The following is a 15,823-nucleotide window of genomic DNA, read 5'->3' on the forward strand; positions in this document are numbered from 1 at the left end:
CAGCAGGACATTGCATCACTGAAAACGAGTGCTTCCAAACTCTGGTCTGCAAATGGGCAATACTCATAGGACGGTAAAGCAATACTTGTTGCTTTACTTATGATCCTATTTATACTATTTCTATGCATTTTTACCTCGTACTGTAAATCGCTCTGGATTAAAAGCGATCTGCTAAATGCTTAAATTGTCAATAAAAAATAATTGTATGCCTTCCAAATCTCTTTCTCCAATGAATCACGGAATTGCAGCGTGGATGCATTGTTAGAATATCTGCTTTTTGTGTTCATTTGTGTTTGGGGGAGGACACAGAATGCAGTGTTTAGGGGAGGACACGGAATGCAGTGTTGAGGGGAGGACACAGAATGCAGTGTTGAGGGGAGGACACAGAATGCAGTGTTGAGGGGAGGACACAGAATGCAGTGTTGAGGGGAGGACACAGAATGCAGTGTTGAGGGGAGGACACGGAATGCAGTGTTTAGGGGAGGACACAGAATCCAGTGTTGAGGGGAGGACACAGAATGCAGTGTTGAGGGGAACAGTGTGTCAGAATGCAGTGTTGAGGGGAGGACAGTGTGTCAGAATGCAGTGTTGAGGGGAGGACAGTGTGTCAGAATGCGGTGGGAGAATGTATGTGTGGAGCACGCAGCAGGATGAAGATGGTACTGTGGTCGAGTGTGACCTCTAATGGAGGTGTTCCTGACCTTTCCGGGCCGTAAACCCCCAAAATAATCATATTTGAACTGCAGGGGGCCCCCATAATTATCATATTTGAACTGGTACACTAGATTAATTGTTGAAGATTATAGATAAGATGTGTCTTTAATAATACTTTCTTTTGAAACAGGGTTAAAAGGTCATAATAGAAAAACATGTCACAAACACAGCAAGATAAAAAGGACACCAAAAGTCAATATTGGAAAATACATCAATTTAAAACAAATGAATAACAATAATAAAAAAATATATAATTTGAAAAGCATAGTATAAAACAAAAACAGAGATGGGGGGAAAACACACACACCCTCACACACCCTCACATACACGCACACATGTAGACAAGCACACACGCACGCACACGCACACACGCACATGCACGCACGCACGCACACAACATTAGCATATATACAATTGTAGAAATAAGAAAACAATTTATAAATGTGATAGACCATTATGCTGATTATGGCCTCTGGAAATGCATTCGATGTTTCCCCTCGAAAGTAATTACCGGTATTCTCACAACACGAGTACAGGCAAAGTAAGTGCATGCTCTGACTGGGACCAACACATGGTGAGACAAATTGGAGTTATACCCACGAAGAGAAATTGTCTCTTTGGGACCCAAACTAGTAAAAAATAACCGATCTACAAGATCTTGTAGATCACTTTCACTACGTCTTAAATGTTTTTTATTTTTTTATATAATTTATGGCATTTTGTATAACAATTGGAGGGCCGGCACTGCAGACCACGGCCACGGCACTCTGACTCAGACATAACCATAAACAAACCCGATACGCTAATAGGCATGTCCTGCATGGTCACTGCCGAACTCTAGATGTGAGGGCCGTACATTTTTGAAAATCTTTTGAGGGAAAATAATGAAAAAAAGAAAAGAAAAAAATAGACATTTTCCCCCACTGTTTGGGAAATACTGTGCTAGACAGTGAGATACAGGTAAGCTGTCATACAGATACTTGTGAAGTGAAAACTTTTCTTATTTTCCCCAAAATCTTCTCGTCGTATAGGGATTGCACACCACAAATAATATGATCAACATAATTATGCATATTGTTGCTGCCGGGCAGAAATCTTGTATGTCCATAATTCTAACCTATTTTTTTTCCTTTTCCAAATAATTTAATGCGATACACACAAGTAGCGAGAGCAGCTGATCTACAAGCAGTCAAAACGCATCACTGCGCGATGCGTTTTGAGCTTGTACATCTGCTCTTTTGGCAGCTTTTGAACAGTTTTTGGACAGTTTTGAGGTTTCCACGTGACAGCAGGGATAAGATACACTGCATTACCTCCACAACCAGTATCATCTCGCATAGACTCATGACTGATTTCACACATTTGAATAAATCGCATCAGCTTCACGATTAGGTCTTGACGAGTCTGTAAGTGAAACATGAGTTGAAAGTGAATTGGAAGCTGTGCATAATGTGGGTCTACTCATATTTGATGAATATTGTGCTGTATTCAACTCTCAGTTGGTGAATAGTGTGGTGTATTCAACTCTCAGTTGGTTGATGATTCAATGCCCAGGCATTCCGTCTCTATATATAAACCACATTTCTGGACATTTACGAACCATTTGAGCTCAAAATATGAATAACTCTGGTAATGTATGAGAACATTTAAACAATATATGGTGTATATATACTGTATAGATACTGTACCATTTTCATATTCATCATCAGATCCATCCAATGTGTCATAGACACTTGGGTTGCCTAAAGGTAAACAGAGCATTGGACACATTGGTTAGTGTACGCTATTATATTGAACATGATTTCAATCGTTAATTATTCTGCCAATTTAGTATAGAAAAACATACCTAGACTTGTGCTTTTGTATGTATTTATGTTTGGCTATAAAGTTAGACCTCTCATTTTGATTCAAATTAGACCAGAAGGAGCGAGTGCACTGTCCGGCAGCAGCAATGAGATGTGGCACTGCAAGGGGGTTTGGGGTAGAGTGTCGGACTGATGCCGCCGAGAAACACTGTCGCCTGCCGCGGACACTCCGCGGCTGATGCCGCTGCCGGAAAATGCACACGTTCTCCCTCAATCAGACACTAGTGTGGTGGGGCCTAGCCCCTTAGATAGCACATTATGTAGACTTAGATAGTATTTTAAACAGACTTATAGCGTGTTACGTAGACAGCTCTAGAATTGCACTTTATGTAGTCATAGCACTTTACAGTACACATGTATAATATATTATATAGTATAGTATGTATAGTTTACATAGATACTCCACTGTTACGTTCTTAGTTTACGCATGATTCATGATAACTACTTTTTATATATGTGATGTATGCCATGCTTTGGTTATTGCTTAATGTAAATCGCTCTGGATTAAGAGCGTCTGCTAAATGCCTAAATTGTAAATTGTACTAGTCCAAGTGAGGAGAACATGCACTGATCATTTTCAGGGGTCTTCAAAGGTCCTCAGAGTTACTGTACGCCAAATGTTGACATTAATCACTTGAACCCTGGCATCCCTATTTTGAGGAGAACTATATCCATACGTGAATGTATTACAAGATGTATTCATATCAGCGAGATGACATCGCTCATCATTTACCCTAACATTAAAATCCATAGACTTCGGCTGGGACCTGAAATGTATAATTAGGCTCTTGACAAAAGTCCAAAACTGGGCTGGCCATGCATTGGAGGGGCTAGCGTCCCTCAAAAATAGCAGATCTATGCCTACAAGCTCACAATGCTTTGCGATGCAAGGCGTTGTGAGCTTGTAGATCAGCTGTTTGCAGCAAAGAGGTTTGGCATAGAGGGGGAAAAGAGCCGACCAAGTACAGAGCCAAAGGTGATTGTATTGACGGTTTAAGTGGTGAAACCAACATTGATGGATAAGGAAAGTTTATGAAGCTTCAAGCTACCCATGAAATCTACGCAGAAGTTTAATCTGCAACACACTTGAGCTCGTATAGATCAGCTATTTTCAGCATGCAAGAGTAAAATCAGGCATTACGACGCCATCAAGGTACGCCAAAATATCAACTGTAAAAATGTGATGATATTTGGTGGATGGAAACTAGAGTAAAACTACAACTTTCCGGATGACTAAAAAAATTATGATTAAAACTAAACGACTTTATTTAAAAGACTAAAACTAAATCAAAATGTAACAATGGTGTCACTGTCACACGGTAAACACAACATTTAACACGGGACCACTGCACGCCCTCAACCCACTGAGGAGTTGCTGTGATCAGCAGGAGCACTAAACATATTTGATATCAAATCAAGTGATTAATCTGAACCTGGAAGCAATTTCACTGCCAACATTACTTCTCCACAATAAAAGCATACTGTACCATTTTCATTGTCATCGTACTGCTGGATTACGCCATAGACGTTTGTGTCGCCTAAAGGTAAATGAACACATAACCATTCATTTAATGTTGTGATTATTTTTGTTAATTCACAGGGTACAATTTAGCTAATTATTTCTGCTTAGTGGGGAAAACAATTATCTCAAAAATAACTTTTTTTTTTTAAATAATAAGTTTTGTATTAGGCTATGTTAGGTCTTATTATGTATAATAACAAACACATTATTTCTAATTAGGTCTGATTAGGTGTAAATGTATTTTTAATTTTATGTTATAAAAGTTAAATGTTGCCTAACCAACACCACTGACCGTGCTGCAGTGGGCAGTACACATCATCATCAGCAGCACCACTTTGATTGGTCATCTGGTGTGCAGCAGAGCCCTGATTGGTTCCCCGAGACTGAACGGGTCTGGAATGAATGAATGAATGAATGAATGAATGGATGAATGGATGAATGGATGAATGGATGAATGGATGAATGGATGAATGAATGAATGGATGGATGAATGGATGGATGAATGAATGAATGAAAAAATACAAGTAGAAGACAAGAAGGAATGTGCTGCTGTCAGGTATAGACAGAGATCCATAGTGTATACTTACCGGACACAACAACGATCTGTAAATACAAATAAAAGGGTCTACCATCAATCTTTGAATCTTTACATTGCTGTACTCAGCATGTTTTATGTAGGCTACATGTTATAAATGTTGTGATTGATTGATTGAAAATTGTATTCACAGTATGTAGAATGGAAACATTTCAAAAGGAAGCACAAGTCAATACAAAAACTGCTACGAGGATGAAATGAGGAAAAGCACTAAGACTTGTTTACATCAGGGTCCTCCATTTTCAGAACTTTTAGGCGTAAAAAAACAAAACAGGAAATCATCATATATGCAGTTAAAAAAAACCATGTACAGTATGGGGGAGACTACTCCCATATTGCACTGGCATGTAGAATGTACATTTGAGTGAGTTCTTCACATTTGCTTGGATGCATTTCTGTTTTTTGTTTGTTTCGTCTAGCACTACTCGTACAGATTTTGTGTGTGTGTGCACGTACAAGCGTGTACTGTAAATCATTGACATACCTCCACACTTCTTCCAGAGACACAAACCAACAATCAGCAGTAAGATGGAGACTCCAGTGGCCATAAGAGGGTAGAAATATGGCGGCACAGAGATGGATGTAGAGTCTGTTCCAAACAAAATAATGAGAATTTTAAGAGCTGCGAATCTCTTTGAAATGTCAAATATGTCAATTCTGTCTTAGCTGGTATTTACACAATTACATTTTGAAGACTAGGGCAGGATGCACCAATACAAATCAGATTGGGCTTATATTTAGCCCCCACTAGCGAGAGTGAGAATGACCATCAGTGGTTAAGGAGCATGAGTCCACACAGGCTCTATTGCCTGACAGTGAGTCTCAGGTTGATTCCCTGGCTGGGTGGACCTTTGCAGCATACATCCCCCTCTCTCTCCCTGTTTCCTATGTCTCTCTGTAACCATCAAAAAAGGCAAGAAAACCCTGCAACAATAACTTAAAAGAACATAAAAAAAAAACGTTATTTCAGGATGTAAAACAACACCGTATTGTAGGAGTGGTCAGCTGTGTGAGGGGGTTCTCAATGGTTTAGGCCCTAAACCATTGAGAACCCCCTCACACAGCTGAACCCTAAACTTTAGGGTTTCTGGTCCTTATAACAAAAAGACATGTCATATAGCCTACTTGACCACTTTGATGTGGGGTGTAGAAGAGAAGCATTGCTTTTAGAGCAGTGGTTTTCAACCTTTTTCATATCAAGTCCCATTATTTGTTTCAGCATTTGAGCCACGGACCACCTTTTGATGATATTTAGCCTTTCAGACCCAAAACTAAAGAATTGTATTATCGTTGGATAAGATTTAGTCCACAACAACAATTATTCTACATTCTCTAATTGTGTAGACTTCTAAATTAGGCAATACAGATGAGAGCGTAAAATGAAACCATATGGAAAACCACTGTTTTAGAGGGATTTTAAGCTCCAGTCTATAATTGTAATTGCTATAATTAATCTCACCGATCACAACTATCCAGCTTTCTGGTGACTCTCCAAGGTCAGAGATGTTACACTTGTAGAGTCCTTCATCAGACTTGGAAACATTGTGGATGGTCATCTGTCCTGTAGGCTCAGCCCTGAAGAGGGATCTGTCTTTATAGAAATCAGCTGGGAGGTCAGAGGTTAGATTACCAGTTGTCTTATTTATGGACAGGCAGCGGAGTGTGACATCACTTCCCTCCGGCACAGGAAGTACAGGACTCTCCAGGATCACATCATCTAGAACCAACATGTTGAGTTATAAACATCTATAGAACCAACATGTTATAGTTATAAACATCTATATAACCAACATGTTATAGTTATAAACATCTATAGAACCAACATGTTATAGTTATAAACATCTATAGAACCAACATGTTATAGTTATAAACATCTATATAACCAACATGTTATAGTTATAAACATCTATATAACCAACATGTTATAGTTATAAACATCTATATAACCAACATGTTATAGTTATAAACATCTATATAACCAACATGTTATAGTTATAAACATCTATATAACCAACATGTTATAGTTATAAACATCTATAGAACCAACATGTTATAGTTATAAACATCTATAGAACCAACATGTTGAGTTATAAACATTAATAGAACCAACATGTTCTAGTTATAAACATCTATAGAACCAACATGTTATAGTTATAAACATCTATAGAACCAACATGTTGAGTTATAAACATCTATAGAACCAACATGTTATAGTTATAAACATCTATAGAACCAACATGTTATAGTTATAAACATCTATAGAACCAACATGTTATAGTTATAAACATCTATAGAACCAACATGTTGAGTTATAAACATCTATAGAACCAACATGTTATAGTTATAAACATCTATAGAACCAACATGTTGAGTTATAAACATCTATAGAACCAACATGTTATAGTTATAAACATCTATAGAACCAACATGTTGAGTTATAAACATCTATAGAACCAACATGTTGAGTTATAAACATCTATAGAACCAACATGTTATAGTTATAAACATCTATATAACCAACATGTTATAGTTATAAACATCTATAGAACCAACATGTTATAGTTATAAACATCTATAGAACCAACATGTTGAGTTATAAACATTTATAGAACCAACATGTTCTAGTTATAAACATCTATAGAACCAACATGTTATAGTTATAAACATCTATAGAACCAACATGTTATAGTTATAAACATCTATAGAACCAACATGTTGAGTTATAAACATTTATAGAACCAACATGTTCTAGTTATAAACATCTATAGAACCAACATGTTATAGTTATAAACATCTATAGAACCAACATGTTGAGTTATAAACATTTATAGAACCAACATGTTAGTTATAAACATCTATAGAACCAACATGTTAGTTATAAACATCTATATTCTATAGAACCAACAGCAATGAGTTATAGCTTATAGGCTACATGTATTTTACATTTCGCTGCTAGTACAGCCTTGTTGATTCTTGAAAGGGTTGGTCGAATTTGTTTCCACCCTTACAGTAATACTACCGATGTTCAACATTAAACTGTCATTTATATACGTTAGGGCTGATGTGTTGAAATATATCCACCATCCTTTTGCGGAGCCTGGAACAGCACAAATACATTTTTTGGGTCATGTGATCAGTGACTATGGAACTGTGGCCCGCCCTATATGGTCAGCTTACAGTTTTATTTAGCAGGCTGATCTCACCTCCAGCAGAAACAGCACAGCCTTCTTCAATGTGAATAATCTAAATCTATATTAACAATAGCAGTAGCCTATATACTGTGAATTATGACTACTGTTCTACTCACTACATGGTATTGATCATATTGATGCAATTATATAGATTTTTCTTTTTTTACCAGAGACTTTGATGTTGATGGACTGACTGAGTTCTCCTGATTCAGACTGACACCAATGAAATGCACTCCTCTGATGAACAAACCCCATCAAGTAAGTGTTGATGATACAGACATCTCCTACAGAGAATTGCAATGAAGAGAAAAAGGGGTTTCAGTTCAATATCATCTATCCATCCATCTATATATCTGTGCTGTAAAAAAGCCCTTGAAAACCATAAATGAGTAAACCAATTACTTAAGTCAAATTATTAAAGTACTTCATATTAAAGGTCTGGTGAAATGATGACATAGATCACTTTCTTGAGTATAAATTAATCTTGATTTAATTCACCATGTGTGATTCCCATAGCTGCACGTTCATCCAACCACAGCTGTTTTTAATTACAGTAAAGCAAAACGTCAGGACTTGGGAAGCGGACACAGTACGCACACACGGCATGCTTATAGGCAATGAAAGACTTATGTTCCACTCCAAATAGGTGGCATTTCAAATACTTATTTCTTCATTAATTTAATGCAATAAATTAAACGTTTTTAGAGTGTTCATGTGCATATTTCAACACTGCGTGGCATTTGAATTAAGAGATTGTGATTGTCATTTTATTATCTATAATCAGTAACATGTGGGTGCTAGTCTACTTACAGTATGACAAAGACTACAGCTTATCTGAAAGCATTGGATTTGAGGTTCCTCAGTGCTGTTCTTTTTGCATGATTGATTATACCAGTTGACTATAGGCAACATTTGGCCACTCAGATTTTACTATATTAATTCTTAGTCGGGGACAAGCCTAGGCTATATATGCACTTCCACCCTGCATTGACAGCTAGATACGACACAGCTTAACAATCCACTCACATTAAATTGATTGTTGATATGATGATTTCATCTGATGAACACACATGTTTTAGAAAAAGCCCACGCACAGATGCGCACTCTCTCTCTCTCTCTCTCTCTCTCTCTCTCTCTCTCTCTCTCTCTCTCTCTCTCTCTCTCTCTCTCTCTCTCTCTCCTCTCTCTCTCTCTCTCTCTCTCTCTCTCTCTCTCTCTCTCTCTCTCTCTCTCTCTAATTGCACAGTATTATAATAACCACTTAAACAAGTCAAAGGGTAGATGGCTGCTTTTGTCAAGTAACCCAGTACAACACAAAGTGCAGTAACAAAGTATTCATACTTACACCACTGCTGTCTGTCTGTCTGTCTGTCTGTCTGTCTGTCTGTCTGTCTGTCTGTCTGTCTGTCTGTCTGTCTGTCTGTCTGTCTGTCTGTCTGTCTGTCTGTCTGACCGTACATACCTCGGATGGTTCCCCACCAGTAATCACCGCAGATTCCATTCCCTCTCCTCCTGGAGTATCCTTTCACAGACCACCCTGGTGCAGGCTTCCCCTCTACCTCACAGCTCAGTGAGATGGACTCACGTCGAAGGAACTGTAATCTTTCAGGACGGACTTTCAGAGACACTGGAATGAAAGAGGGAGAGAGGGGGGGGGGGGGGGGGGGGTAGCAGGGCTTGACATTAAGGCTTGTCCTGTTGTCGGGGGCAAGTAATACATCTTTCCGGACAAGTGCATTAAAATTTCACTTGTGACTCTTGGTTTCGCCTTTTATGTGACGTTCCTAGCAGCCAACAATATTGTCTGGCATTATTGTCTGGCTTTCATACTTTTTATTTTGTCCAAATAATACACAGCCATAGATCGGTCCTATCCGCGCACGGTTAGCACTGCAGACTGCAGACTAACCACGTCGGCATTTAAACTTGTAGCACAGTAGCAGTACTTAATTCCTAAGACTTGGACTCAGATATTGTCCTCAGTTTCATTATCCATTTGAAAGTTCTGGCAGAAAACGTGTGTTAAGTAAAATATGACCACTTTTCCACGAGGAAAAGCTGGACTGAAAATATGAAAACTTATTTTGGGAAAGGTCGATGTGTTGCGATTGATCACACCACCTATTTTGTGTGCCCCATACATTTGTGCTTCCTAAATAAAGTGTTGATATGTTCAGTCCTGGAGTCCTGCAATAATTCCGGGCCACTCGCCGAAGAGATCGATCGAATGGTGTCCGTGTGCAGCTTAACAGGTTGTGAGCCCAAGACGTCCACAGACGTCCTGGGTAATCCCGCTATGTAGTGCCCAAGACGTCTTCTTTCTTCTTTTTTTTGTTTTTTTATAAAATGAATGTAAAAAGTGGGCACCCTGGGTTACTATTTTGAAAGTGTTGTGTGAGCACACAATGTGTATTGGGTGAGTCAGTCTGCTAACCATGCGCGGATATAGGACCAATCCAGTGGCAGGCCGCACCGAAATGAACCGGGCCTTCTAGACCGCCCAGGAGGGTCGCGGAATGGCCGTTCCGCTGATTTTGATCTTGTTCAATTGGTCACCAATCTATAGCTGTGTATTTGTAATACATCACAGACATTCTTCGGGCTATTAACTTGTAAACTGATAATATTCATCTAATATTCAAACATGTATTCACAATCACCAAAACCAACTTACAGTTAGTTGACTTAAAATGTATTTGTGTGTGCTCGTGCTCCGGACAACTGACTTTTGTGCCCGGACAAGTGAATGGGAAACGTACTTTTACTACGCCCTGGGGAGGGAGGGAGGGAGAGAGATGCTGCTGTGCTAGAGTTACCCCCCCAAATCACATATATGCATCAATATTATACATACATAGGCCTACCCTGCAGGGTTGTATAAAAATGCAAATTTGGATGACTTATATGGACAATACTGCCTATTCACTTTCTATGAATCCAAATTAAACATTAAATGATTTGATTTTGGTGGATTTGAAAATCCCTGAATTAAAATGCATTGTGTATTAATCAGACTAGACCTGTACGTGCCCGTCGCAGTCGCGGCCACCGGCCTACTTGGGAATGATGCAATTGTTGCTGTGTTGTCAAACGGAAGTCCTCAGTTTTAGACGTGTGTTGCTGTGTCGGCCATGTAACGGTGGCTTGTTGTCAGCCTGGATGCATTTGACACAGCACATAGCTGGAGATCTCTGTGGCTGTGTGTGAGCGCGTGGGAAAACTGACTGTGTAATTACTTGGCAATCAATTCGGCCCACTGGCAGAGCCTGATTGGTTGAGCCTCAATTGGCAGAGGCAGAGGCTGGAAATTGCACAGGTGAAAGGAGTTGGCCTCATTAGGCCCACTGGCAGAGCCTGGCCCAGGTGAAAGGAGTTGGCCTCATTAGGCCCTGCACTGACAGAGCCTGACCAGAGCTTTTTGTGGTGGTTCTGGAGAACCGTGGGTCCGACCGACTCGATACCGGGCACTGCACTCCCTGTGGGGGTGTGGATCGCGTGTGTCGAATGTGAAGTCGGTGGGTGAAACGGTTCTTGAGTAACGTGCATTGCACACGCACGCGCACACACACGCACGCAGAGACGTGGCGCATTTATAGTAAGTAAGTAAGTAGCCTACATTTTATTTATAAAGCACTTTTCCAAACAAAAGTTACAAAGTGCTGTATAGTGGTCAACAAGGCAATAAAAGCAATCAAATTAAAACACACGATTAATAACACTGTAGGATGTCTTGTCTCACAATCACACTACCCATAATGAAATGCATTGAAGTTGCCTCACCATCTGTTTGACCGAGGACATTTAGCCCTGTATGGAGAGAGAGAGAGAGAGAGAGAGAGAGAGAGGAGAGAGAGAGAGAGAATTATGTCTATCTGCCCACTAATATTAATTATGTTGATCTAATCATTGATGTAATTGTATTGATTTTTTATTTCTTTTTACCAGAGACCATGATATCGATGGATCGGCTGAGTTCTCCTGATTCGGACTCGCACCAATAAGATCCACTGTCATCACGAAGCAGGAACATAGCGGTGGATCCTCCTGCACAGAATCACAATGAAGAAAGAAACTTTCAATCCATCCATCCATCCATCCATCCATCCATCCATCCATCCATCCATCCATCCATCCATCCATCCATCCATCCATCCATCCATCCATCCCTCCCTATACCTGTGGAGGCTGTGGTGGTGTATCCCCAGTCATATCTGCAGGTTTGATTCCTGCTCTCACTGGTATTTCTTTTCACAGACCACCCAGGCACAGGCTTCCCGTCTACCTCACAGCTCAGTGACATAGCCTCAAGTTGGAGGAACTGAGACCTGTCAGGGCGGACTCTCAGAGACACTGGATGGAAGGAGAGAGAGAGAGAGAGAGAGAGAGAGAGAGAGAGAGAGAGAGAGAGAGAGAGAGAGAGAGAGAGAGAGAGAGAGAGAGAGAGAGAGAGAGAGAGAGAGAGAGAGAGAGATAAAGCACTAAGACTTGTTTACATCAGGGTCCTCCATTTTCAATTCATCAGAACATTTAACAATGTACAAATATACACTTTTATGTAAAACAAAAAAAAAAGAAATTATATATACAGTTAAACAATGTGTAGGAAAAAGGGGGGGGGGGGGCAATAACTTATTTTGCAGGGGCAAATGGTTCATGGCTCAATGACACTGTTATAAACTGGACTGGAATGCATAAATTGTACTTTCTTTTGCATGCATGCATTTCAATTCAAGTTCTCTAAAGCTAAAATAATACATCACCCACTGTGAAAATCACAAATTATACAGTATGCATTGATATGATTCTTTGCACAAGCCTGAAACAGCGCAAAAACGTATAGACGCATGAAAACGAACGTATTGTTTAAATGCTATTATGAACTATTCAAATTGACAATAGCCCATTCACTTTGTACGAGTCCATACCAACATTAATTTATTAGATGGATTGTGGTGATGTTTATCTCTTCAGGACGCTTTTGAGGTTCTTGTTGCTATGTAAGCCTACAGTATATTGACAGCATAAAATATTTGTACATTTTTAATTAATATTTGAAACATTTCAGAGAAGTTATAGGTCAGTATTTAGAAGGCATTTTTAGAATCAGAATAGTCCTTAATGGGGTAGATCCCTGACTTAACATGTATTGTGTATCAATAGGATGGTTGGAAGTAACACATCTCACACTACCCATAATGCACTGAAGTTGTCTCACCATCATCTGTTTGAACTGGGACGTAGAGAGCTGTGGGAAGAGAGAGAGAGAGAGAGAGAGAGAGAGAGAGAGAGGATGGGGGGGAGGGGGGGGGGGTCAATCACTGAATTTGGCGGTCTGTTGGTTTTCAATAATGACCACAATAACAGGTTCATTATCCATTGCTTATCTCATCATAATGGTATCTATCTTACTGAATGGTGAGCAAGTTATCGTTGAGAAATAAACCCCTTCAGCATGATGAAGACCTGTTTGCTTCACAGCAAATCATCCTGCATGTTTCTTAACAATGACCATTAATTATCCCTTGCTTTAATTGTATTTTATTATCCAGAATTATTCAAGTTCATGTAAAGTTAGTCCGTTCAGCTCTTCATTTCATTCCTTTCAATATTTCATTTTATTTCATATAGTTCAGTTTGTTTGAGTTGAAGTTTAGTTCAGTTATTACGTGTTACGTAACCATGTTCAGGATTTGATACCAATGTAAGTTTGGAATATGAGTTTCTAATCAGCAGGGGAAATATTTAATATATGTCACAGGGCTTGACATTAACTTTACAAAGCATACATTTCCCATTCACTTGTCCGGACACAAAAGTCACTTGTCCGGAGCATGAGCACACACAAATACATTTTAAATCAACTAACTGTAAGTTAGTTTGGTGAATAAATGTTTGAATTAGGGCTGTCAAATGATTACACATTTTAATCAGATTAATCACAGCTTCAAAATGAATTAATCATGATTAATCACCATTCGAACGATGTCCAAAATATGCCATGTTCTTCTGTATATTGTTGTGGGAATGGTAAGATAAATGTCAGAAGTCGGATATACATTTAACATACATATGTATGTTTATCCTTTATAACAAATCTAGTGTGGTAGGATGGTGTCTGTCTCTCACCCCGTAAACCAATATATGTTGGTTATTGCTATCCAGATAGGGCTAGATATAGTACAGACTGGGAGTCAATGGGATGTATCAGGCGGGGCATCCAAGCATGGATCATCTAATTAATTTCACAAATTAATTATCTCAGTTAACTCAGTTAATTTGACAACCCTAGTTTGAATATTAGATAAGTGAATAGCCCTAGAATGTCTGATCTTACATGATACATTTCATCATATATTCCAAATACACAGCCATAGATCAGTCCTATCCTCGCACGGTTAGCAGACTGACCTCGTCCTATTCATTTTAAGTTCTGGCAGAAAACGTGTATTTAGTAAAATATCTCCACTTTTCCACGAGCTGCATACGGATGGTATTCTCTCCCGCGAGGGGCCTGGAATGAGTGCAGGACTGAACACATCAAAACTTCCTTTAGGAAGCACAAATGTATGGGGCACACAAAATAGGTGCTGTGATCACTGACTTACCCCACCCACACCAATCGCAACACACCTGCCAATTGTGTGCCCCATACGTGTGTGCTTCCCAAACATTGACTGTTCCCAAAGGAAGTTTCCCTATTTTCAGTCCAGCTTTTCCTCGTGGAAAAGTGGTGATATTTTACTTCACACACGTTTTCTGCCAGAACTTTCAAATGGATATGAAACTAGAGGACAATATCTTGGAAATTAATTATTGGGTGAGTGTTGGCTGCTAGGAGTGTCACAGAAAAAGTGAAACCAAGAGTCACTTGTACAATTTCAATACACTTGTCCGGAAAGATTTATTACTTGTCCCGGACAAGCGGACAAGCCTTAATGTCAAGCCCTGTGTAACCAATATTGGGAGTTAGGCTACTGTACATCATAGCAAGGTAACAATACAACCCATGCGTCCACCAAAATGTAATTTTGTTTTATAAAAGGCATTTAAAAATAATCTTTAGAAAAAAAATGGCAATTCCATTTTAATAATGGCAACACACATACCACATATAAAGCAAAAAGCCACTAGAGCTGGCTTACTGGACTTTTATTATTCCGGTAAATAGGGGCACGTTCTGAAATACCTCACCGGAGCGCCCTCGATGAGACCTCACGTGGCTTATTGCTTTTTTATAAACGGTTATAAATATGGCAACGTGAAAATCATAGATATGTCCCAATTTAAACAGTCCTTTACAACTTCCCCAAGAAAGTAAATAGTTCCCGGCTACCAAGAAGATCGAGCCACTTCTTGACAGACTAGTTCCTATTTACACAGCCAGTCCAAATGGCTGTGTAGTGTGTGCTAGACTCAACTTTTCAGTTTCAAAACAAACGCATAGAGAAACAAACTGTGAGCTCAATCTCATTGTAACTAATATATTCAAAAGAAATTCATAATTATTTTAAACCAGATTTAGCTACATGTGTGAACTGCTAGACTCTGCAGCCGAGAATCCAGCACAGATGGTTTGCGAGGGATGGGGAGCGCTTGTATTCCTTACAAGCCCCACCCGAAGCCCCTCAGTCACTCAGTGTCCTACACGGTCTGTGCTTAGAAGCCCTTGTAAGGAAAACAAGCGCTCCGCACTGTCCGCAGCCTCTGCTTCCCTTGTTCAGCTACAGATACACTGGATCACTGTAGAAACGAACGCACCTGCGATTGATATTTACAAGCGGAAACCAACCAATCAGAATCAAGGATTGGTACTATCTATTTTAGAAAGCGTATTTACCTGTACAAACAACACCAGCATCTTCACGGTGACCACAGTTGTTGATTCCAAACTCATGATGGCTGCACTGTGAGAGACTTGATTCATTGCCTAAACATT

General features: G+C 39.4%; 1 protein-coding gene across 1 annotated transcript; it reads right to left on the reverse strand.

Moving 5' to 3' along the window:
• Window positions 1-982: 982 nt before the first annotated feature.
• LOC306928422 (uncharacterized protein) lies at window positions 983-15,823 on the reverse strand. Its single transcript, XM_079508511.1, has 14 exons — window positions 15,725-15,823; window positions 13,103-13,132; window positions 12,064-12,237; window positions 11,830-11,931; window positions 11,668-11,694; window positions 9,350-9,514; window positions 8,055-8,171; window positions 6,156-6,413; window positions 5,181-5,285; window positions 4,689-4,704; window positions 4,394-4,494; window positions 4,067-4,117; window positions 2,403-2,456; window positions 983-2,118 (listed from the first exon to the last, which is right to left on the reverse strand). Exons 3-14 carry the CDS (start codon window positions 12,185-12,187, stop codon window positions 2,069-2,071), a joined length of 1,170 nt encoding a protein of 389 aa, XP_079364637.1. The 5' UTR covers window positions 12,188-12,237; window positions 13,103-13,132; window positions 15,725-15,823; the 3' UTR covers window positions 983-2,068.

The sequence above is a fragment of the Electrona antarctica genome (assembly GCF_951216825.1).
Source record: "Electrona antarctica genome assembly, chromosome: 8".
In the NCBI taxonomy this organism is placed as follows: Eukaryota; Metazoa; Chordata; class Actinopteri; order Myctophiformes; family Myctophidae; genus Electrona; species Electrona antarctica.